The 26,847-nt window shown below is 38.2% G+C and overlaps 1 protein-coding gene across 1 annotated transcript; it reads left to right on the top strand.

The window, feature by feature from the left end:
- Positions 1 to 491: 491 nt before the first annotated feature.
- On the top strand, positions 492 to 26,738 carry LOC137277836 (uncharacterized). The gene is made up of 21 exons (XM_067809798.1): positions 492 to 587; positions 1,724 to 1,835; positions 3,303 to 4,828; positions 6,388 to 6,474; positions 8,533 to 8,682; positions 9,019 to 9,212; positions 9,500 to 9,708; positions 10,082 to 10,247; positions 11,114 to 11,226; positions 11,895 to 12,081; positions 13,220 to 13,343; positions 13,897 to 13,961; positions 14,227 to 14,360; positions 14,784 to 14,858; positions 15,625 to 15,937; positions 17,341 to 17,437; positions 18,757 to 18,888; positions 19,633 to 19,743; positions 20,144 to 20,248; positions 23,056 to 23,214; positions 24,052 to 26,738. Exons 2-20 carry the CDS (start codon positions 1,772 to 1,774, stop codon positions 23,209 to 23,211), a joined length of 4,008 nt encoding a protein of 1,335 aa, XP_067665899.1. The 5' UTR covers positions 492 to 587; positions 1,724 to 1,771; the 3' UTR covers positions 23,212 to 23,214; positions 24,052 to 26,738.
- Positions 26,739 to 26,847: the final 109 nt, after the last annotated feature.

Consider the following 26,847-nt stretch of genomic DNA (forward strand, 5'->3'; position numbering starts at 1 on the left):
TATTTGTGAGACTTTAGGGCAAGCACGCCTCTCTTCCACGTAACACTGGGGAAAGTGTTCGTTCTATAATAATATTTTTATTGATAATACTTTGAATAAATCAGTAAATCAGTAAATCCGTTGTTCTAACCTAAGACGTGTATACGCCTTTGTGCTAACCAATTGATAAACTGAGGTAATGAACGTACTCCTGATTTTAGCGTATATAATAACAGTCGACCTGAACATCAACATCTGTATACTTTATCTTGCTCAAGCACAGAAGAAATATGAAAAGAAAAACGATGTGCAGCGTCCTTAAGCTTTAACCTAAGTTGAAACAGTAAACTATATTAATGACTTTGTAACACGTCTTGTTTATGAGGTCAACAGAGGAACGCTGGTGCACTTACTCCAACACTGCTAGCTGTAACTGTGTCCCCCAGTGGATGTTAACTAGCATGTGTAACTATTGAAACCAGTGTGAGGGAAATAGTACATCGGTACTTCTCGCTGAACCCGCGTGATTTCCTCGCACCTGCGAGACAGTTTTGGAGGGTTTTGTGTGTTTGTCGAAGTCCATGGGTTCTTGGTTCGAATCCCGAGAAGTATGTTATTTTACACTTCGACTTTAACTTTTTCTTGTGGAGTGTACCCTTTATTCGTTTTCTGACGAGACAGTCACAGTCAATGGGAAGTAATTAACAAAGTATTTGCTCTCGTCGATGATATTATATCAAGATCCTTGGCTTTGTGCTAAATTTTGACATTTTGGCGAATTTAAATCTATATTTACACCCAAAATGCGAACAGACTGTTTGGAGGGAAGGCCAGATGTTTCGATCTAAATGAGATTTATATTCTTTCCAGAGTTCTATTTCGTAATGAGATGTAATGATGTCATAATAGATGAATGTCAATGTTATTTCGTTGATGGTTAAAAAGACTTTTGAAAAATAATCTATTAATCTAGCAATCGTTTTAGTTAGTGATGACAGAGACCATAGCTGTTATATTGTCTCTGGTGACGATAACTTACAAGTTTGTCAAAGTTAAGTGTTGTAGCTCTGATGGTGTCAGGCTAACTTGTTTCACACACACACACAAACACACACACACACACACCTAAGAAATAATACTTTTCACAGAACTTTATGAACTGGCTATGACACTGATATATTCAGATCCTGTCTGTAACATACAATTGTTCAGAGAGCAACCTTTTTGTTTTCAGTGTGTAACCATTATGATCATGACAAAGTGTTTTCCTCTTTGTGACTCTTTTGTAAACAGTATATGTTTATATAGAATTATAATGGAAACTTGAGTTGGTAGTGATGATCATATTTAATAACCACATTTTATAGGGCAATTTGTGGTATATATTTGAGTGAAATTAATTAAACTGTGAAAAGAAATAAAAGGCAGCTATTATTGTCTCTCTGTTCTGAAGGATTAATTTTTTTCAGCAACCCATTGTTTTACATAAACAGCAACTTGCAGGATCAGATGGTCACATGCACTGAAAGTTAGTGAAATGGTTAACACATGTCATGATATCCTAATCGTGTAAATCGATGCTCATGCTGTTGATCCCTGGATAATTTTCTCCAGACGTGCTTATTTACAGATTGCCGTCATATTTTGTACATAGTTGGAATATTGCAGAATGAGGTATCAACAACAAACCAACAAAACAAACATTTTGGGACATACTCACTAAAACAAGTTTCTCATATTTCAGTTTCAACACAAGACGAGTCCATTAAAATGATCCTATAGGACTATCACAATGGTTCGGAGGACTCCAAGATCAGGGAAGAAAAATAAGGACACATCAGCAGAAATAAATGATGGTAAAATATTAGCTGTCCAGTGAATCTGGGTGTGAGAATTGTCTGCACTCTTTGTCAAAATCCTCCATGTCTACACAACGGAAATTGTCAGTTGGCCTCCCTTCCAGTCGATTGTAACTTGTTAATACACAGACTGTCCTTTATCATTTTTGCGTTTCAGACTAATGGCTGAAATATGGACTGTATCATTTTGGCTTCAGTTGTGGTGACAGTACTTCAAGACTCATGATAATGTGTTTATGATAATGACCAACACCTCGTGCATCTTTTGCAGAAATTATAAGTTTTTATTTTGGTCTGTTTACTGATCACTGCTGATGGTATCAGAACACTCATTATTACTGCGTTGTGATATGGCCATATTGCCGATTTCAAAACAATGGGTTTTGAGGTTTGTGGAAGTAACCTTGATTTGTGACGTGCAGAAGACTGAATTGTTTGTATTATTAGATATGGATTTGAATAACAGCCTTGGTAACATGAGTCTTATACAGTTGGACATTTTGGTTTCACTCTAAAATCATCTGGATAGCTAACTGGATCAAACGAGCAAAATGTGAAAATTAAGTGATAGCAAAATGTGAAAAATGTTTCATGTACATATATCAATAGTCAATAGTAATAACAGTGAATCATCATAACATATATGTGTGCCAGTAATACATGGAAGGCGGAACGCAAGTTACAAGTTGTCAGGTTGTCTCAAACATATAATCATGAGGCGTGTGAAGCTTCAGGTGGTAAGTTGGATAGAATACATAAATCCATGACAAAAGTCACTATTTTGCTAATTGCACATTCTGTTTTTATTTTAAAGATGCATTTTTTGCGCTGAAAACATACAACTCTGCGACGAACTTATCCTGTCTGCAGAAAGTAAATTTCCGGGCTGAATCACATGACTTAGATCACGTGGCAGCTATTTTCTCACTTTCATCGGTACAGATAGTAGGGGGGCGATCTATAAGTGTTATATACAGTACAATTACAGTGTGGTTAACCATAATTCTACTTATCATGTGTCTTCATTTCTGATGATCCTAATTAAAACCTTAGTGTGTTTTGATGGGTAGTTAGCCAATTCACATCAAGTACCTTCTGATAGGTTAATAATGAATACACTTAGTAGTGCGGTAGACGGTATTGATGTGACACATTACACATGCACGTGTGCACAGACCTTTCTGTCCGGATAACAGGATCATTTTTCAGTGGAAATATGTGGGAATGGTTTTTAAAATTTGCTCTGCAGTTCTAGAAGCAGGGGGTCTGGTTAAGCGAGTACAATTACTGAATGTGAGTTTTGTTTCACTTGAAAATGAAGGCGGGTTTTTAGATATGCGGGGTCCAGTTTACAGGGGTTCATCTGTACCATGTTTTGTACACTTAGTCTATATACTGTGTGTGTACATATGATTAAATGATGCAGTTAGTGATATTTTAAATGCCTGTTAAATATGTTTTCAGATTCTTTTAAAAAAACTAAAAAGGGGAAAGAAAAACCCTGTAAAAGTAGTGGACCAAAGCCAAGACTAAGTGCTGAAGTCTCCATATCACCAATTAAAATTCCTGCAGCTGGAAAAGATAAAGAGGTGGAGAGTGAGACTCTAGATGAAGAAGAGGCTGGCTCACCTCAAAGAGATGGTGGTCCTTCAAAAGAAGACCTTCTTTCCTCTCTCGCTCTCTCTGACAAGAAAAAGCTGAAAGCGAAAGAGGAGGAAGAAAAGCAAATCCCGAAAGTACGTTCTTCCAAGAGAACTCGTGTGCCCAATGTCAGACTGGAAGACCAAGAAAGTGTTGATTCGAATAAGAAGAAAAAAAATGTTAAGAAACATGGAAGTGACTTAACTGGAAAAGACCATAGTAGTCCCAGTGTTAAAAAAGCTGAACCATCAGACAGACAGACACCTGCATATGTTTGTGACTTTGATGACGGTATGGGTGAAGAGTTAGTGAAAGAGAAACCTGAGAAACATCAATCAAGAGATGAAACCCCGGATGATAAGACCACCCATGACAGTGATAATGTGACCTCAAAATCAAAGAAACGAAAAGAGAAAGTCTCTAAAAATGCATCAAAAACAAAGGGACATAACTCTGTTGAGGCACAGGATACTAGTTTAAATGTTGAGGTGCTGGATACTAGTGTAGATGATTCAAATAATTTGAATTCATCAAGAGGAAAATTGAAAGGAAGTGCTGACAAAGAAAAAAGGGAAGACTTATTGGATGAATCATTTGATGCAACAACATTGCCCACATCAACTCCATTACCCAGTCGAGGTAGAGGTCGACCCCGTGGCCGAGGTCAGTCCAGGGGCAGTAGAGGAAGAGGTAGAGGTACTTCACAGCAAGAGAGCACTGGTGATAGAAACAGTTCCTCTCGAAATAATAATTCTCTAGGAGGAAACCGTAGTATATCCTTAAGAACAAGCTCAAGGAAAAGAAAAGCAAAGAAATATAGTGATGACATTGACTTAGGATCGCACAGTGAACAAGACAGTGTTGGCAGTGCTGAGGAGGATGAGGATGATAGTATGGAAAAGAAATCTAAAAGGAGAAAAGAAAGTGTGAGTGATGATGAGAGTATGATTGATGATTCAACTGAGGGACGTAAACCTGAAGATACAAGGAAGACAGAAAGTTTAGGAGAATCTTCTGAAGTAGAATATGCTCCTGTAGCTAAAAGGGGCCGACCAAAGCGAAGTTTGGATAAATCTTCAGAAGCTGAATATGTCCCTGTAGCTAAAAGAGGCCGACCAAAACGAAGTTTGGATAAGTCTTCAGAAGTTGAATATGTCCCTTTGGCTAAAAGAGGCCGACCAAGACGAAGTTTGGACGAATCATCTGATGTGGAATATACGCCTGTGGCTAAAAGAGGCCGTCCAAAGAGAAATTTGGATGAATCTTCAGAACTGAATTATACCCCTGTGGCTAAAAGAGGGCGACCAAGAAAACATCCTGTCAATCCACTCAAGTCTCCAGAAATTGTGGTAAGCCAAGTAAATCATCTTATAGTTACACAATCAATAGTTACATAAACAGCTGAAGGGTCTCTCTAAGTTTATCACCAGATCACAAATGTCAGTCGTTTGAAAAAACATAGGCAAGTCTGTGGCAATAGTTGCTTGTTGATGTCAGTGTAGGTAGGATAATCAAATATGAAGACAGCATATTTTATTATAGACAAGACACATGTGGATTAGGTGTATGGTGGAACGCATTGAGTATTATTTGAACAGATATCTATTGTCATAATTATAGGCCAATCTTTCAACTGAACATGCTAAGGATGGGAGGAAATAATACATAGCTGTAACTGAAGTACATGGATAATCTTGATTTGTGGATTGCTGTAATCATGCTATCTAGTAAATTGTATCTCCTATGACTTCACAGAGCGGTACTTATCTTATACACACTTTGCCATGCATCACCACTGACAAAAATGTTCTGAATCTCTGAATTACACACTAAATGTAATGTGTCCAGCACGGAGATAAAAATAGCTCAAGATTAATAATGCCACCAATACAAGACCAAATTTTAATTTTACAAAATATCATTAAAAATGATACCATTAGCACTGACTTTCTCACAGTTTGAATATTGCTGACTGAGGCAGCTGAGTGTGGCGCAACACTAAACTCACTCACTCACTGAGTGTGGCATTAAACTAAAATCACTCACTCGCTAACTCTTAGTGTTAATATTTACTGCAATGGACTCTTGTACACAGCAATTTTTTGTAACTTGTAACTGAAGATTTCAAATCGACAAAACAATGTGACATCACATCTTGTGAGCACACGAATAGGTGAAACAAATGTTTCATTCACAAGTGGAATATTAGGCATTTTTGCTGAATCAGTGAATCAAAATATCAGTGAGTATACAAAATGAAATTGTGTATTAACAGTATGACTTTCGACGGACTTCCCTTATATCCATGAATGAAAGGTACAAGAGTGTAACGGGAAACAGGTCAAAAATGTTTACCACACTGGTTAAACTTCTTAGGTATGGTGCCTAGTTTATTTTATATTGCTTCAGACATCTTGAATCCACTATGAAGACATCCTGATAGAACTAAGGGACATAACCATACACAGTAAATAGTGGTGACCACTCTGCCACCCTTTCTATTTCAGATGTTTTATTTATTAATGAAATCACAGGGTTTGAAAAATACCATTGTCCGTCGTCCACATTCAGTGGAATTCGTTAGTCAGTCAAGTAAATATCCACATTAACTTTTTCCATGGAAAAATACTAAAATATTTTGATATGTTTATTTTTCTGATGAAATATAAATGCCATTGCTACCAATTAATTGCGATTGTTTGCTAAAGAAACCAGATGGTCAATGGTGGTCAAGGGAGATAATATTTGGTCAAGAGGATTTTGAAGGTTCACTGGACTTGTGTCCAGTGGAATTTGAAATAAATTTTCAACTCCTGAAACATCAGTCTGAAGTTTTCCTGAAAATAAATTGTTCCTATTGTAATCATGTTAATAATGTTGATATAAATTATGATGTGTTTCTCACCAGGCATCAACTACATGTTTGAGATGTGACAAGGATCTGACAACTCTGGCAGGACTCAAGTTCCACCTCATGACGGAACACCAAGCACTGGTAGGGTCATATATCTAGTCTGAGCATTCCTGGACAATTTGATCAAGAAATATTTATTTTGGTCTGTTGACTAATCTCTCCAGTGATGAAGCACTATGTGTTTCCTTGAATTGTATAACAATGTAAAGGAGTTTTAATTTCTTTGAGTGGCATTTTGAAGTTGGTGTGATGAACAATGAGGAAAGTTCTATGTATGCACAACTTGTTTGATAATGGTGGTAGCAGTTACTAACCAGTGATCTTGGTAGATTTTGTGCGAGTGTGTGCAGAGATAAAATTCTAAATATGTAGTCAGAATCTTTTGCATGTGAAATTTTCAGTACAATCCTGAATCATGTTTAACTTTATTGTTTGCCTATATGTTGCGGTTTTAAGGTACTTTTCAAAATTATGTATCCATGTGCATAATCTATGCCTCCAAAACATGGACAAAACAAAACACGCAAAAAATGTATTGTGTGGTTGTATTATTTTTTTACGTGAAAAACGCTTGTTTCTACATTAACGCGAACACTGAGCTACCCTGAAACGTTGCCCATGTTATACAAAAGAAGTTGTATATCCATATATAAACCCAAAGGGTGCTTCTCCCTATATATTGAACATGGCTTCTTTTTCCAGAACAACTGCATTTGAGTTTTTTGGTTGCTCCCTGGTTTTATTTTTGTAAGAAAGACCTATTTCTCGGTTTTACTTTTTGTAAGAAAGACCTATTTCTCGGTTTTACTTTTTGTAAGAAAGACCTATTTCTCGGTTTTACTTTTTGTAAGAAAGACCTATTTCTCGGTTTTACTTTTTGTAAGAAAGACCTATTTCTCGGTTTTACTTTTTGTAAGAAAGACCTATTTCTCGGTTTTACTTTTTGTAAGTAAGACCTCTTCCCAGGTTTTTTTCTTTTTCATAACTCTATATTAACACCAACATACAAATTCAGATGATGTGTGTTTGAAATCAGTTGAAAAATATCGTCAAAGATCAACCTTGATGTGCGCTCTTACTTCTCCCCACCCTCTCAGGTCTTATTTTCCCAACCATATCCTCGCAGTCATGCTTTCTCCTACACAGAACGGTTCTCTTTGTTAAAGGATTTTTAATTTAACACTTTTAAAGATGTTAAATTACAGTGGGCACAATTTATGCCCGATCTGTGGTCCCTGACTAGTAAAAATTTGTCACAATGATAAGTCTGCAGTGGTCCTGGTGGCCAGAAAATGTTCAAGGTAAATCTATGAATGTTCTTTTGGACCAGTGGGTACAGACAGGACCACTACTTATTGTCCACTCACTGGTCCTGAGGTCTAAGGGGAAATTTTGAAAGGGTCCTTTCCCAGGTTACTCATAATAGTTTTGCAGTATATATTTATTTGTGTTTGTTACATGCACATCCATAACTGTGTTGATGCACAGAATGCAAGCTGTTAAGATTATCATGGATAAAAGGCATCGCTAAGAAAACATACAGGTAGTTGTGAACTGTAAAAATAAGAATTAACTGATGTTATAATTTTTTTGTGTTAATTGCAAACAAAATTATTTCCCCTTTGGAAATAAGAATTTTATGATAACAAGGTTGTTTTGTTAATTTTAAAATATGTCAGATTTAATATTGAAAAAATGAGACTTTACCCTGAACAGTTCATGTAATCATGGTGATTTTAAACAATTTAGTTTGGATACTAGGTTAAGATATGTCCCAAGCCACCTTTTCTCATTATCAGAGATGATTAATGGATAGTGTGGTCAGCTCAAGGATTTGGTTGATTGCATGTTAGCATTCCCTGATCACAGGATTGTCTGGTCTAGACTCAGTTACATTCAGGCTAACATCCAATAGCTGGAATATTACTGGATATGGTGTTATCACAACAAACAAAATAAGTTTTTTGGAGCATTTGAGTTTTATTTATCTTAACCTGAGTTGAGATTGTTATATAAGCTTTAACATTAGTAACCATGGTAAAAGGATGAGATGTTTTACCAAAAACTGCTGCAGACTTTGCAGTGGAAGAAAATCTTATTTCAGTCCTGTATCCATAGTAGATATTCTGTATGTTCTAGTGGTCCAGGGATTGTCCTGAAGGAATGACAGATACAGCTGCTCTGAGGAGGATCATGAAAGTCCAGGGCAAGCTGGTCTGTCAGCAGTGTAAGAAGGAGCTGAGATACTTCCACTACTACACCCATCACATCAAGTGGTGTGGCAGAGAGGTGAGTAGTGGCTTGTATAACAGTCATTGTGTACTAGTATTTTGCCATCTCTCTCTCTCTCTCTCTCTCTCTCTGTTCATAAACCGTAATAATCCGTGTCTTGAGTCTAAATGGTATGGTTAGTCCCCTTGGTGGCATACCGATTAGTGATGTCATCTCATTATGACATCATGGTAACCAATAATGATAAGTTTTGTTAGCCTATTCTATCCTAGAATGGTGTGTTAGTCCAGTAGAAAGGCAGGAACATGTTGAAGACTGCTTTGTAATTACACAAAATTATTGACTGTAAAACAGGATCTGTAAAGACAGTGCATGGTGTTGCTGTACTTCCAGGAGGAGCGCACGATATGTGAGGTGTGTGGGCGGTCCCAGAAGTCCATGTGGTACCATGCCCACCTTGTGTATCACAAGAAGAGGGACAACGACGAAGAGAAATTCAAGCAGCTAGAACAGCAGGAAAAAGAAGAACATGTGGGAGACGAAGATCTCAACAAGATGGGGAAGCAGAAACGACAATCTGCGAAAAAGTAATGTTTTCTTACTGCTAGGTTAAAAAATTAAAATAGTTGGGAGTGCCAAGCAAAGTCATAAAAGATTGGTGAAAGGTATTAGATACCCTTTGGTTGGCATTCTCATTTGTGTGCATGGGTATGACATCTTAAGTCATCGTAATTTAGTTTGTAGAGATGAAAAACTTATAGGTCACAACCAGGTTCAGGGTCATATCATGGTTGATAGAACTTGTGTTGAACCTTTTAACAGTGAACTATGATATCTTCTGCTGTTGCTGAAGGCAACCTACTTTCATTCACAGGGCTATGCAGACGCTTGCTGAGATCGGAGCAGATGAGATGAAAACATCTCGGTCTGGTAGGAGGAAGGGAGATTCAGAAGATGACTACAGTGCTGCAGACGACAGTGATGTTGACGGAGATTTTCAAGGCAGCGGTGATGAAGATGATGAGGATGATGATGGTGATCATGAAATTGATGATATTGAAGGTCTTAAAGTGAAAGATAAAGGTAAGATGGTAACAGTAACCCTGGTAATGTTTTAGTCAGTGAAAGCCACTAACATTTAAGGTTTCTCCAGTGACATGGTACTATTATATCCCCGTACCTCAAGTCATGGGTGGCCTAGTTGCCTGAGACAACAGTTTGCTGGCTAAACTCGTGAAGATCCAGGTTAAAATTTGTCTTATGGTTCAAGAATATTTTCTGGGAATACTTTTTGTAGTGAAGACACTATGTCATAATTATATCCCCCAGAATATACGTGATCAGTGAATTCTTTTGTTCAGTATATATATTTCTGCCAGTTAGTTTCATGTTTAAAACTTCACTTATAAACATAATGTGCAGAGAACAGTGGAAATATTTTTTGCCCTCATTGTAGTGAAAATGAAGAAATTCCACAGGGGCTACACACCCTCAACACCCTACTTCACTGATGACCCAGACTTCTTCCCAGAAATGTTGGCAGCCAAGAAACAGGAAAACAACAATGTCCTCTTCCCAAAGCTGATTCCAAGAAATAACAACTGGAAGGAACTGCCAACGGAGTAGGTGTAGAATGGAGTAGCTCGGTGACCCTTTTGTGCTTTCTCTTTCTCTTTTGCTTTTTCTCAAATAAACTCAGACTTTGATAATATGGTGGGTCTTTACAAATGCCAGGTTGTTTTTATGCAGAAAAATATTTTTCGTTGATATCTTTGCGATAGCATTCCGATGGTAAAGACAGTCTGAGGGAAATATACACCTTCATCAGCATCCAAGAGTCTTACCACATGTTCCAACAGGCAAACTGTAGCGGAAATGGGCTGAACAGCTTAGAGAAAGTGAATAATCTTGTTAATTTCTGCTTATTCTTGTTCCATCACTCCATTCAACCGGAATCTGGCAGGAGTAATGGAGGCGAAGAATGATCTGAATACCAAGACTGGTGCTTAAAATGTTGAATAAAACATATTTCACATGAGGAATCATTAAACGTGGGGTAGGAAATGTGAGATCACTTCAGAACAGGGCCCAGGTAAACAGTGATTTTGAGCAACTGTGTACCCAGTCAGGTAAAGTTGGCACACAGGTCCAGACCATCCAATCCACTTTACTCATCCAGATATTCTTAGACATTTCCTCAGGCCATCCATTAATGCTGAAACTGAAACTGGTTTGGACCTACAAATGTACCAATCCCTAGATTTTAGGGAAACTAGAAAAATAGCACTGACAGAACATTCATTCACTGGAATGACTTTAGGCTGAAGTCAATTTTTGTGTTTTATAAATGTAATTTTGATGATAAAATTGATATTTGATACTTATCCTGGCTCATGCTACGTGCTTATCTCCTCGGAAAGTGGAGATAAGCACATAGCATGAGTCAGGATAGGGAAAAATGTGGAATATTTGAATACATTGTTTTCAGAGAAGCCAGAAATTATATGACAGATAGGACAAGTCATCCATTTGTATTAAAACGTGGCAACGACAAGAAAGATGCCAAACAACTGAGAATCTCTGAAAGCATCATTTCCACTGGTAAGTTGTCAGATGTTAGCAGTCAGTCACATCATTAATGCTTCACAGTCTTGTTTTTTGCCTTCTAAATGGGACCCATGAAGATTCGGGTCAGAATTGATCTTCAATAACCCATGCTTGTCATAAGAGGCAACTAATGGGATCGGGTGGTCATTCTTGTTGACTTGGTTGACATGGCATCAGTTTCCAAATACAAATATCAGTACTCAAGCTGTTGATCACAGGGTTTTCTGGTCCAGACCATATAGCTGGAATATTTCTGAGTGCGGCTTAAAATTAAACTCACTCACTCACCTTCTAGATGGAGGCATGTGCATATTCCAGAGATGGGAAGACAGTGTTTACAGAGTTTAACCTTTGATTTGTTCCCCTATTAACTCATGGAAATGAAGGCTGGTGGGATAGCTAAGAGCTTGAGTATTCACTCGTCAAAGGTCAGAGTTTTTTGTCCCCAACCAAGTACAAAGAATGACGCCCATCACATGTGTCCCCCACCATTTTATTGTTGGACTGTTGCTAAAAATGGCAGAAAACTAAACTCACCTCACAACTTCGTTAAACTGTGTCACTCCACCTCTTTTGCACTATATAGGGATTAAAAAAATTGACATTGAGGTATATGAGGGTGAAGAAAAACCATGTAGAAATGTCTGCTCTTCTCTGTACAGGTCATGCCACCTGTTACACGGGGTGCACAGTGTGGGGTATAGAATGGTGCCCTGTACCATTCAAGAAAACAGCCAATCAAATTGCAGCAGTATCTTGTAACTTTACATCTGACCACCCAACAAATAAGACCTACAGTGAGCCAGGAGTTGTACAAATCTGGGACTTCGGAGAGTTAACCTGCCACAAGTAAGTCTACATTGGTTCAAAGTGACATTTGCTCTGAAATGTTGCAGTTTGCTGACTGCCTGTTGTTTGCTTTGCACGGATTAAGATCACTCAGTTCCTGTGATAGTATATTCACCATATTTGAAAATGTCTTTGGCCATGTTTAAGTGTTTTCTTTCTTTTCCTGACAGACCCTGTACATAGTGATAGTACATTGTGTAACATGTCCCAGCTGATTTCACCTAATTTCTTCACTTCAGAGAAGATCTAGGTCATTGAAACCACTTCTTATTCATGGCATTGTTTGATCAAGGAGTGATTATTTACCATCTTGCATCATATAGCTGGAATATTGCTGTGTGTGGTGTTAAACAACACAAGCAATCGTAGAGCATATAAACATATAAGGCCTCGGGCCCACGTACATAATACATATGGATATTTACAATTGATTATGCATTTTCTACATTTTACAGATATGACAATCTCAGACTGATAGCTTCCTTCACACAATTTGCCTGTTTGGGTTTTTTTTAACGATAAGACATCAGAGGACTGTAGTATTCTTATAAGAGCCTCTCTGGATCAATAGTGCCCAACTGTAAATGTGAAAAATATTTAAGATGTATATTGTGATAAACAGTACAAACAATAATGAAATGAATTTCATTTTGGCTGCAGTGGGAGAAATGAATTTCCTGATCTCACTCATTTGTCCCGTTATGATGGCCATGACTAGTTTTCCTATTTATTGCTGGGGTGTGTAATGGGGGTGGGGATATAGTCAGGTGCCTCTTGTCTGTCCTTAAAACCTTTTAGCAAAACTTGGCAGATATAATTGAGATTCAAAAGTGGTTCCTTTAGCTATTTGCAGATTTGGGACATTTTCATTTTCAAGGAATCCATGAAAACAATTTGGAGTTAGTCTCAAAAGGGAGGGGTGGACTTTGCAGGTATATCAAACAGGACTTGAAGTGGTGCCTTTTGCTATTTGCAGATTTGCGGCATTTATATTTTTCATGGTTTCCACATAGTCAAAAAAAAATCAAGTTGGACTTTTAGTAACTGTCTGATCATTTGGGGTTTTTTTTCAAATATGTAGGGATTGGAGGGGAAATTTGTCATCTTCTTATGACTCTGGTTTGTACCTGTATTTCAGTACGTCCACTCCTGATCCTAAGCTTGCATTCAGTATCGCCCATGACTATGGGAGCGTGTGGCAGGTGTGCTGGTGCCCTAGAGGGGTATGGGAGGAACCGATCATCACTCTTGACAATACACAGGTGAGGGATATATAATACCTGACAATGCACAGGTAACTGATTGATAATGCCTGACAATACACAGTTGGGGGATAGATAATGCCTGACAATACACAGTAGAGGTCTTGATAGTGGTGGACTATACACAGGTGAGGGATAAATAATGCTTGACAATACACAGGTGAGGGATATATGATGCTCGACAATACACAGGTGAGGGATAAATAATGTTTGACAATACACAGGTGAGGGATATATAACTCTGAACAATACACAAGCGAGGGATAAATAATGCTGGACAATACACAGGTGAGACATATATAATTCTGGACAATAAAGGCGAGGGATAAATAATGCTGGACAATACAGCGGTAAAAGGTAAAGGAGAAAGAATCAGTTCTTGAAAGGACTTAATGAGTCATTGGTGTGCGGAACAGTACACTGTGTAGGGTTTCTCTTAGAAATGGGATTATTGGGTATCCAATTGTTGCAATGGGTAACTAAGTACATTGAAATATAAGTCTTGGTTACTTGGTTAAATATATATAATTATGACAGTCTATTATGCTTTCAGGAGGATCTGCCAAGGTTGGGTCTGTTGGCGCTTGCTTGTTCTGATGGAACTGTCAGAGTCTACAGGTATTGGTTCATTCATGACTAATGCCACATAAATTGAAAATAAACACTGAAAAGCAGATTTAGCAGTTATTTTGTTCTTTGAAATTAGCTATCAATAAACTGCATACTGATCATAGAGTATAAGCCAGTGTATGATTTGTTTTTCTCAGTGTCATCATCAGTGAAGTAAAATCTGATTATTATGATCTTGTAAAACCAGGAATTAGTTAACAATGCTCAGTTTGGTCATTATCAGGTTTGATTTTTGTCATCTGTTGTATTACAGTGTTCCCCATCCCCAGTTTTTAGCAGCAACAAGTGATGTCTACTTCCCTCCAGAAGAGCACATGCAAAGGGAGAGAACTCCTCCCATCTACAAGGCTCAACCTTGCCTCACACTAGCTAACAGATCCAACTCAGGTATTGACCCTCCTATACTTATAGTTGTCCGGATAGCAAACATCAAATGTTGGAAATGTAAAACAAAGGAAGTTATTGCAATTATGCAAAGGTTTAATTTCAGAGAAATCAAGGAGGGGGGCATTAATTATCATCCCAGGAACTGACTAGCTGCAGATGCTAGTTTTCTCATCATTTTCCATACCTGCTGACTCTCAAAAAGCTGGCTTGACACTCATGTTTTTATTTCTCACGTCCATCTCAAACTGATAAATTTCTTCAAAACAGAGTATACATACATATAAATAATTGAAATATATTAATGTTAGAAATAGGCTTGAAGGCATCGTTTTAAGTGACTTTTCTGAGAAGAGAATTTTCAGGTGGAAGCTCTGCTTTATAATCCTGATAATGTCTCATTTCTTTCTCCTACGGATATGACAGACACTGGCAGCTGTTTGTGCATCGACTGGCAGAAGGCAGGAGGCAGTCAATACATACTGGCAGGCTATTCACAAGGTAGGTCATTTATGGGAGGGCACCTGGCTGGAGGTTGCCAATCTGTCAGTAGGTGTTTTGAGGCACCACCAGAGTGGAGATCAGTAATGTACATGGATGCTGCTATCAGATCTGTGTAACACGTAAAACATCCTAGGTAGTTATATTAGATATGAAAGAATTTTTTCCTGTAAATACTGTTTCCTGATTTTAAGAATGTATCTTCTGTTTGGAATCGAATGGTTGCTTACATGCTAGAACTTGGGTGATTGCTTGACATTGAATCCAAGTTGAATTGCTCATTGTATTGTATCAATCATCAGTTTTCATGGCGCTGACAGGTTATCGTTTGCACTGATCGCTGCATGTGACTACATTTCTCAAGTTTTGTCTTCCAGATTTTGGAAAATGTGTCTTTCAGCAGGGCATTATGTATGTCACTTTATATACTTAGGGAGCTGGATTAATCCAGAGTGATTTGACAGCTCATGTACAGATTTACTATAGAGTGTATAGAATTAGGCATTATTGGCCATGGAATGATGTATCTCTCATGCCTGGATATACATGTATAACTATTTAGTAAACCGTCATATAGCCTTGCTGTATTTGTAAGCTTTGTGTATATTGTATGGACCATGTTCCACAAAAGCAGATGACCCACACCATTGTACTGAATAAAGAGAGAAAGAAAGAAAGCTAAGTAGATATTTCAATGAGCATTCTCCATACTCCATGTTGATTTCCATACTGTCTCTATAGTCTGATGTTTCTGTTTTTTCCCCAGGATGTGTCCAGGTCTATGACCTCCTCACAACATCTTTTTTATTGAGAGTGTTGACCAACACTGGGGAAAGTATCCTCCCTTCACGTGCCTTCTCTGCTCATCTCCGAGCTGTCACTGGATGTGCATGGAGTGAAACCATCCCATCATGCTTTTCAACTGCTGGTCGAGACAAAGTGGTGATGTTTTGGGACATGAACAACCCCTATCGACCATACGACAAGTGGACAACATCTGACATGGGCATGATGACGAGTATAAAATGGGCTGGCAGAGAGTACAACGGAGTAGTAACTGCTCAGGACGACTGCCTGCAGTAAGTAGGAGCTGGTTCAGTAGAACTGGAATAATGTCCTGTAGTTTGGGGTCACCTGTAGTCACCATCTGCTTAAAAGTGAGGACATAAAAGAGTTATGTTGTGTTCGAGGACAATTACTGACGTAGGCCCAAGGTCTGTCAGTTACTGATCTAGGCCAGAGATCTGTCATTTTCTGGTCTAGGCTCGAGTTCTGCCATTTACTGACTACACCCAAGGTCTGCCATTTACTGATCTAGACCCAAGGCTTGCCATTTACTGATCTAGGCTTGGGGTCTGCCATTTACTGACCCAGGTTTGAGGTCTGCCATTTACTGACCTAGGCCCGAGGTCTGCCATTTACTGATCTAGACCCAAGGCTTGCCATTTACTGATCTTGGCTTGAGGTCTGTCATTTACTGACCTATGCCCGAGGTCTGCCATTTACTGACCTAGGCTTGAGGTCTGCCATTTACTGATCTAGGCTTGAGGTCTGCCATTTACTGACCTAGACTCGAGGTCTGCCATTTACTGACCTAGGCCCGAAGTCTGCCATTTACTGATCTAGGCTCGAGGTCTGCCATTTACTGACCTAGGCCCGAGGTCTGCCATTTACTGACCTAGGCCCAAGGTCTGCCAATTACTGACCTAGACTCGAGGTCTGCCATTTACTGACCTAGGCTCGAGGTCTGCCATTTACTGACCTAGGCTCGAGGTCTGCCATTTACTGACCTAGACTCGAGGTCTGCCATTTACTGACCTAGGCTCGAGGTCTGCCATTTACTGACCTAAACCCGAGGTCTGCCATGTACTGATCTAGCATTAGGGAAATACCAGCTGCTATGCTGTTAAAGTGACCTACAGATTTCTTACAACATGCAGATATTTTCCTGATACACATTCATTTCAGCTACCATTATGTTTGATGTTTTGAACTTTCAAACAAGCATTACTCAAAAGCATCAGTTATTATAATATATATATTTGTTTATTTGTTTGGGTTTTTTTCAAATAATAATGTGAAATTAACAACCGTTATCAACATTTTGATATTATTTTGAATCTGAAATCCCATTTTTTGTGTGTTTTGTGTGTTGCATTTGGTTTAGAAACTCAAACACTGAATTTGAGATCCAAACCTTGAAAATCTGGATTAGAGCTGGCTCTTAGCCACCCATGCTTGTTGTAAGAGGCTACAAACAGGATCAGGTGGTCAGGCTTGCTGAATGTTTTTACATGTCATTGTATCCAAAATGCATTGATCAATGATGATGGTGTTGATCACTGGATTGTCTGGTTCAGAGTCAATAATTTACTGACAGCCTTATTGCTTGAATATCATGCACTGAGCACTGAGATACCTATGTTGTCTTAATAACAGCAGTTTGTAAGATATTTCATTATATGCTGCTACTCTCTTGCAGCTTGGCTCATAACTCGGTGTATTACCAAGAAACCGGCTTCAGTGGTATCCGCGGCTTCTTCGACAAGTCGCTGTGTGTTCACAACTCAGTGGTGTGGGTGAGTAGCAATGTTGTCCATTCTCTGTACACCTGTTATTATCCAGTGTTACAACCTAACTGGAAGAATTATAAGCTGTGAACCCTTTGTAGTCACAAGTGTGTGCAGAGTTGTGGCCCTTAGCGTTTGAGGATTTTTGCGAGCAGACCTTCACAGTTGCAACCGCTATCTTTGTTGACACTGGCAAGCTCGGTTATAACGGCAGCCTAGCTGATCGGTTACTGTGAGAAGGCGGAGCCAGCAAAGGGGGGTAATAAATTTATCGGGCAGAGCTGTAGATGCGTCCAGGGTATAGTGGAGACTTATCTGAACATATACCCTGGAGATATTGAGGATGTGGTGTCCCATGCTATGATTTTGCTTAGATATTGCTACAAGCAGTGTAAAACCAAACTCACTCCTGATTATGATCCTTGGGCTATCAGCAGCATGTGAATGGCAAAAGGTCTATGATAAAGGTTGTATATAGTCCTCTGCAGCAGAACTGAGGAAGTCATTGTCATTGAACTTGGCTGATTGGTACTGCAGCACATGAGAGTTGTGCACTAGAAATTCTATGATATTTTAAGAAAATGCATTAAAATCTGGAGTCATAGACAAAAATATATATTTTCATCAAAAAGAGATGCCAAGAAGAAATGTAGTGCAGATGATTTGGAAATATGCTGTTGGAGGTATGTGAAACTGAACATTCACGGTTGATTAGTGTCATGTTTTCTTTTTCCCAAACCATCATGATTTTGAGTATTTGTATGATCCTTGAAACTACTATTTGCAACACATTGGGTTTGGCATCTATGCACTTGTAAATCTGGCATACAGTGTCGTCTGACCAGGTAGCTTGCTTCAGCTGGCAGTATAATCAGTATCTTTTCATCTGAATCTCCACACCTGCTGTAGATGTGAAATAGCAGGGCTCGATATATGAGATGTTAATCTACTTGTTCCTGGCGCAACCTAAGATAGAAACGTAGTTGCACCAGCCAAATTCCAGCTGCATTGTATTTATTGTGATGTGTAATGAAAGCAATATACTATTTAATTATTCAAAGTTTAGAAGAAAAATGAACTGACAAAATTATGTTCATAGTGTTAGATTTATTGTTGATGTATTTCTCAAAAGGATTGACTTGCATTTGATGCAAGTTACATAAGTAACTAGGTTGCACTTAATTGGGTGGCACCGATGCAAGTAACTCAAGAAAGTCACAAGAAACTCAATCATGCTCTGAGTAGTCCACAGTAACCATGGTAGGAGCATAATTTGTTACTATTTCACATTTATCTTGAAGTGTGATGTTAGTTGTTTCTTCTTGCAGGATGTTACATACTGCCCCTACTTCAATGTTCTGCTGTCGTGTGATGGTGCCGGTTGTGTCATGGCTGTGAAAACTGTCGACCTGCGGATCCCTTCGTCCAGGTTTAACAAGGGCACACCTAGGAGTAAAGCGGTAATACACACAGCCATTCTTGACTCAAGGTATCGGTGGTGGGCTGGGGTTGCCTAGGGTTGAAACATTCATTTGTCGTACAAGCAAATGGATATGATTCCTACAAGAAGGTAACGTGGTGTTCCTGACACCATAAGGATGAGACATCAGTTGCATTAAACATTTCACTTTGTATATAGTTGCAGCTGAGCCAAGATAACAGACAAAATACCAGTAATGGGTGAGTGAGTTGGGCTTTTCAGCACTTTTAGCAATAATCAAGCAATATCACAGCCCGAGACACCAGAAATAGCCTCCACGCATACCGAGCAAAACGCCCTAACCACCGGGCTAACCTACCACCCCTTAGTCAATACAGATTCTCCTAGCTCAGTAATGATGCATTATAGATTGTAATGGAGTCTCATTAATGAGATGCTGTGTTCCAGGTAGTTGTGTGTATGTCAATGTTTTCTGTATCAGCTTTGCTCAGAGATACCAGCGTGTTTGAGTACGTTATTTACCTTAATATAGTACAGTGAAGTATAAAGGACTCACTTAAAAAGACGCAAAGTTCTTCAAAGTTCATGATCTTACAAAGCTGAATAAACACATGAAGAGACCAGTGTTTTACTTCAAGACAACAAAGTTCATTGTGTCAAAGTTGACAGTTTCTGATTTTGGTAGACTAAAAACTAGTCATAAACATAGCTTTGCTACTTTCTTTGTGTCTACTCTCATGTACTCATTGCTTGTTTCGGACAGATCATCTACACCAGTCTAATTACAAGTCCATCAGCTGAAGAGAAGACTGAACCTGAATCTTCATTGAAGGATTCCACCCTGCCCTTCATTGAGTTCCGCGACAATGAACATGTAGGTTATAGTCTCAACCATGTGGACCTGTGTACAAGCTCAGTCTTTGCGTATACATACCAGTACAATCAAATCTCTAATCGGAAAGGAGTAAACATTTTCTGTACAAAATTTATTGACATATCTTTGTCATCATGGCATCTAAGAACCATTTTACTTTCTTTTGATCTAACATTACATCTTTCCATAGTCTCTTGTCTGGCCAGCAAAGTGTCTGCTGAGTAGTACCATAGACGAACAAGCAGCCTTAAATGTGGGAGAGAAAAGGAGGAGGAGGAGGATTTTTAGAAAGGGAGGGGGATGTCGTCGGATTTGTACATAGTAATATACAAGATATATGCCTGAACATTATGGGAATGAAAATGTCCTAAATTTGTTTGTCTTCTTCGTTCCTGAGCAGCTGAGTCACATCCGTACTCTCAACACCAAGGATGACACTGGGTATAAGATGCCGACCATTTCTGTTGCTGACGTCGAGTCCGCTCCCCTGCAGTCTGTGTATAGAGTAAGTGTCTGTAGTATTGTCAGGATCCAATTGCCTCAGTGAGAGGGACTCTCATGTGGAATGCTGGTTAGACAAGGTAACCAGCAGCCATGTACAGAAGTGTTTGGTCCAGACTCGACATCCACCTTGATCTAGATCCAGCAACCTCTGCCTTATGTGGATAGCACATTGATGAGTGGATAGCACATAGATCCATAAGAAGGCCATGGATAGCAGATGGATTTGTTGGTTGAACATGGATAGCAGATGGATATGTTGGTTCTACATGGATAGCAGATGGATATGTTGGTTCTACGTGGATAGCAGATGGATTTGTTGGTTCAACATGGATAGCAGATGGATATGTTGGTTCTACATGGATAGCAGATGGATATATTGGTTCTACATGGATAGCAGATGGATATGTTGGTTCTACGTGGATAGCAGATGGATTTGTTGGTTCTACATGGATAGCAGATGGATATGTTGGTTCTACATGGATAGCAGATGGATATATTGGTTTTACATGGATAGCAGATGGATATGTTGGTAGTACATGGATGCGTACAAAGCACATGGATATGTAGGTAGTACATGATAGCACTTGGATGCGTTGGTAGTACATGGATAACACATGGATATGTAGGTAGTACATGGACAGCACATGGATATGTTGGTAGTACACGGATAGCACATGGATATGTTGGTAGTACATTATAGGACATGGATGTGTAAGTAGTACATTATAGGAAATGAATGTGTAAGTAGTACATGGATAGCACATCCATATGAAGGTAGTACATGGACAGCACATGGATATGTAAGTAGTACATGGATGTGTAGGTAGTACATGGATAGCACATAGGTATGTTGGTAGTACATGGATAGCACATGGATATGAAGGTAGTACATGGACAGCACATGGATATGTAAGTAGTACATGGATGTGTAGGTAGTACATGAATAGCACATGGATATGTTGATAGTACATGGATAGCACATGGATATGTTGGTAGCACATGGATAGCACATGGATATGTTGGTAGTACATGGATCTGTACAAAGCACATGGATATGTTGGTAGTACATGGATCTGTACAAAGCACATGGATATGTTGGTAGTACATGGATAGCACATGGATACATAGGTAGCATAGATGTAGGTAGGACATGTATGTGTAGATAACGCATGGATATGTAAGTAGTACATGATAGCACATGGATATGCAGGTATTACATGGATACATAGGTAGTTCATGATAGCACATGGATACGTAGGTAGCACATAGATACGTAGATAGTACATGATAGCACATGGATATGCAGGTATTACATGGATACATAGGTAGTTCATGATAGCACATGGATACGTAGGTAGTACATGGATACGTAGATAGTACATGATAGCACATGGATGTGTGAATAACACATTGATGTGTTGGTAGTACATGGATAGCACATGGATATGGATGGGTAGATGGATATCACATGATAGTGAAAGGATAGCACAAAGATGGACCTCGTTGTATTGCATCATTCATGGTATCACAGCAAACGTTATTTCTGTTTTTTCCACGCAAGACACACATAATAGTAGTGATTTGCATGTGTAAGTCAGCAGTCCGACATCAGTCCCTTGTTTACTTTTTTTAAAGCAGCAGGATGTATTGAATCTTAGTAAGTATTATCCAGCAGAAATATTAACATTTAGCTCTGACACCCATCCATAAAATACATGCTAAAACGTTTACATATATAATCCTCCCTCTCTATTTGAACTAGGTCGTCTGCAACTTATTGTTGCCATATAAGGTAATGGAAGTGATGACATAAGCTTTATTAATCATCTCCCGGTGAACGCCAAAAGTTGTAATTCAATTAAGGACACAACCCATGAAATTACCCCAGTCCTCTGAAAATGATTTTGCACACCTTAACGAAGTAGAAATTTATAAAGGATTCTATCATACTGTTGTACACAAAATTATATATCCTCACTATCACAATATTTCAAACAATATTTGGTTAAAAATGCCTAGAATATAAAAGATTAAACAATATGAACAAATATTTAAAAAATCATGATGAATATTTTTTTAGTATTTCCTTGAATAACATTTTATAATGGATACAATTTTGTACACCTTGAATTGCAAAAACAATTCATAACTGATTTCACACATTGCGGTGGGTGAAGCAATTCATTTTTTGTTCCCTACTTCGCCTTGCAAAGCTGAGTTTTAGTGTTTACCCCAATACAATGGAGTTCTGTCCTTTGGTTATTAATCAGCCTCCTTCGTCTAATGGCTGTCACTGAAACACTATCAAAGTTTAGATAATAATTTTTCAAAAGTGTGTTGATTAAATGTCATGTTAATTGGATTTCTTGAGAAATTAGGCCTTATAACTTCACAATTTTATTTACAATTACTGAGATATAAGGTACTGCAATGGAAGGAGGTCATAGCATAACACATAGATAGCATGTGGATTGGAGGGTACCACAAAGATCTGTGTGTACCACAAATAGATACATTGGGGCGGATAGTACATCAAAGCTGCATGAACCTCCACTTGCTGTCTCCAAGTATGTTGCACTTTGACCAAGACCCTCACAAGGGCTTTTATTATTCATACGTTGGTGTTCAAATGAACTTGATATGTATCAAATCAATGTTAGAGACCTCTGAATAAGATAGTACAGATGATACATTCTCTTCCCAACTGAAGTCTCATGTTAGATTTATCAGCATGAAGAACCAATATGTGCCTATGGTGTGTCAGATGAGCACAATAGCGTGGATGAAACTAAACCTTCGTATTTGCAGATATCTGTGAATCCTAATGCGGAGAGTTGCACATGGATACTGAGTGGAGGGGAGGCTGGGTTTCTGAGGCTGCATAACCTGTGTGGAATGTTGACCAACTCGGCTAAGACAGCGATGGGCATCTCGTTTCGTAAAGGTGAAACCTCGAAAACTTAACATGTAAGCTCACCTTTTGTTGTTCTTTCCCATGTCTGAATTTGTGGCCTGTTATGTATACAGAGTGGTAATGTTCTCCAAGCAACAGAATGGGCACTGAATCCATGATCAACACAAAGATGTGATTCAAGTCGGTTATGCTTTATGGGTTAAAATAGGGGTCAGCAGATTGTTTGTAAACAGTTTCAGTGGATCACATTGTCAGACTCATGTCATTGTAGCCCTACTTTCCTGGAACACTGATGATAATATCAAATACAGTCAAATCCCAATGAGTTGAATCGCTGGAGACCAAGTAATAAATTCTTTTCATTGAAGTATCCGAGACACAGGTATGTCTATGAGGGTAGAAAAATGGTCGGGAATGACATTACTGGGAGTTTAGTTTAATCATGTTAATATTCGAGATGCCGACATTCAACTTAACAGGTTTTGACTGTACTGTTAATCTGTTCAAGACCCTTTTGTTTACTCATCAACCATCATAGTTTCAAAAAATTGTTGACAGGTTTTCAAATTCACTTTTCTGAAGCTAGTAAGAATTTAGATAAATCGTTTGTTTGGTAAGGTTTCTTCTGTGGTGTTTCTCCTAACTTGATTACATGGAATACTTGCACTTCTAGTGATGGTCCATGTTTATGAGACCTAACATCAGGGGACCTTTAATGATATTTTTGGCATTTATTTGTTTCAAAGCTGCTATATTGTACTTACAGTTTGTAAACTTTCTTATAAAATGTAAGACATGGGTTGATATGACAGAATTATCAAACCAATTTTCATGAGAAGAATGTAGAAGAGAAGAATGAATGAGAATAATTATTTCTTATATTATTTCAGATGCCCTTAGAGATACAAGAAAATGGATGACCATCTTGAGTTTGAAGTTATACAGATAATTATACAGACATAGACTACTCATCCTTGCTAGCTCGAAAAGTATCAGGCGATTCCAGTATTTTTTACCCACAGATGTGAACAGAAGAGTTGTAAGCAAGAGATGACTTGATAGAATTTTTTTTAAAATATTGTGAGTGTAGGAATAAAAGGTGAACATTTAACTGTGTTCATTTAGAAATGACCTAACAACAAAGACATCTAAGTGCTATATGAGGCATATGTGTCATAGGATAATTGGAATACTCAAGCAAGTGGAGCTGACACTGTGTTGTCAGTAGCAAACAAACTGATGTGGCCTGGATAATGCCAATATGCTGTCATCAGTAGTACATGAGAACAACCATCATATATGGGTCATTATGTACATTACAATTGTATATGTGTTGTGTATATATATATATATATCTCTCTCTCTGTATGTTGTCAGGGGAGACAACTCCTGTTCAGCTTCATGTGTTCAGTTTGGGTAAAATGGCAGCTGGAAATGACATGTACATACTATGTCCTGATCTTTATATTGCAAATCAGTGAACTTTCCCAGCTGTTTGAACTGATACTGCTTCATTCACCATTAATGTGATTGCTCCCTATGAGAAGTCCTACCTTTGTCACTGGTTGCAATAAGGTGGATTGTGTTGTTATTCAAATTAGCAATGTTACCAGAAACAGAAATATGTAATGTTTCTTTTCTAATCCAACAATAATGGTCATTGTCAATATAATGCTTCAGATAAGGATAAATACATCAGTTCAGTGTCCAGATCACATCCTTATCTCTGTCCATGAACACCATGTAGCCTCATGTCAATCATCCATCCATTTAGATGTGGCGAGCTTGCCACCTTGGCTGACACATGTCATTGGATCCCAGGTGTGTAGAACAATCCTCATGCTGTTGATCACTGGGTTGTTTGTTCCAGACTCGATTATTTACAGACCACCGCCACATAGCTGGAATATAGCTGAATGTGGTGTAAAACTAAACTCATTCAGATGTGGTGGTCCTTGTTCATACCATGATCCTGATGGTTATTAATAGGCCAAATTACCAACTCTGGTTTGCCTAGTCCAGACTTGATACCATTATTCAGCTCATGATCTGGCTGTGCTGTTTCTGGGAATGGTTCTGTACCTCATTCTCTCACCATGTTCTGTCCCTGGAGGCATTTATGTCTGCTTGACATAAATCTTACAAGTTGTGATCTTGTTTTGGAATTATTTTTTTCTCCTGATATGAATGACTTTAATAGCTTGTATTTTTGATGATGGTACTGACTGTTAATCAAAATCTTTGGATATTTTTTGTTGTTGTTTTCTTGTGCTAAAAAGTTCTGAATATGTTGAAAATTTCTCGAGAATCTTTACATAATTAGTGTTTACACAGAATCTGATGTTTTTTATCCTTGCTGAGGCAGGACTGATTTGCTCAAATAGGTTGGGACAGTAAAGAGATGAATATGATTGTGTTTGTTCAATTCATGTCATACAAGGTGACAGCAGTACTCTTTCTCTTTTTTGCTGAAATATTACATGTCGCTGTTAGCGATATTTAGGATCAGCTGAATCAATGGCCACTCATAATTGCACTGTAAACATATTTTCTGAATGGATTGTCACATGAATTATGGTTTATTACTAACAACATTCTATTAAAACAATTACCAGACCAATTATTATTTTAGACAGAAACTATCAAATTCTTCAAAGGCACCTGACGAAGTTGTCATCCATAATAGTGTCTTGTATTAGAAACTATCAAGTTGAAGCTGCTGGCTTATTGCCAGAAACAAGGTTTTCAGGGAATAATCAGGTACAATGGAATTATTTATAAATAGCCCTCTAAAATTTGTTTAGCTTTTGTTAAACTTTTGTGGGACTTACTCCATAAAAGAACAAAGCCGTCTATTGCAAATCTACATATTTTTCTTTTCATGAAGACTCTTGAACCAAATACACTGATGATTTGTGTCAGAATCAAAGTTTTCATCCTAGTGCTATGGTATGATGTTCGTTCAGGATGATGCGAATACATAAATAGTATTTGTATCTTTCTATTTAGTAACGGAAGGTGCACTCAATTTTCTAAAATACTGGAGATGAATGCAAACAATTCATTCTGAAATCAATTTGTATTTGTAAAACAAAATTATTCAACTGATTATTTAAATAATGGGGTTTTGTATTTCATCCACTAATATGATAAGTATTATAGCTGATGTAGGGAAACCAGAGTTGCATGCCCTTGCATCTCAGCTGACTTTATTCATAATACGTGTACATGGTACTGTTCCTGGATATTATGGAGTTACAAATTTTAAGTACATGTATATAGCATACCTCATTGTTTTCCATGGTTTTTTTTTTCAAAATCTGACTGAAACTCCAACCATTCGTAGGGATCATATGGGCTGCCATATATTACCATTTCCAGGCATTATGAAGACCCTTGTTATTTCCTTTGTTACTACGTGTTGATTGTTTTACATTGTATCAGGTTTTATCATGTACACATTTTAGCATTGTATATAACTGATGCTTCATTTCGGGCTTCATATATTTTGTCTCGTTTCCTTTAAAACTGAACAGTCACTTTTTATGAGGTGCATTTATTAAATCATCCCAGTGAATTTGAGTTTGTTCTGTTTCCAAGCAAATGTTCATTGCAGGTGTATAATCAGCGTTTTTGGGTGTGATTATAGAAGTTGTAGAGCATGACTCTGTGTCTGTTTTATCTGT

The sequence above is a fragment of the Haliotis asinina genome, chromosome 3 (genome assembly GCF_037392515.1).
Source record: "Haliotis asinina isolate JCU_RB_2024 chromosome 3, JCU_Hal_asi_v2, whole genome shotgun sequence".
Lineage (NCBI taxonomy): Eukaryota > Metazoa > Mollusca > Gastropoda > Lepetellida > Haliotidae > Haliotis > Haliotis asinina.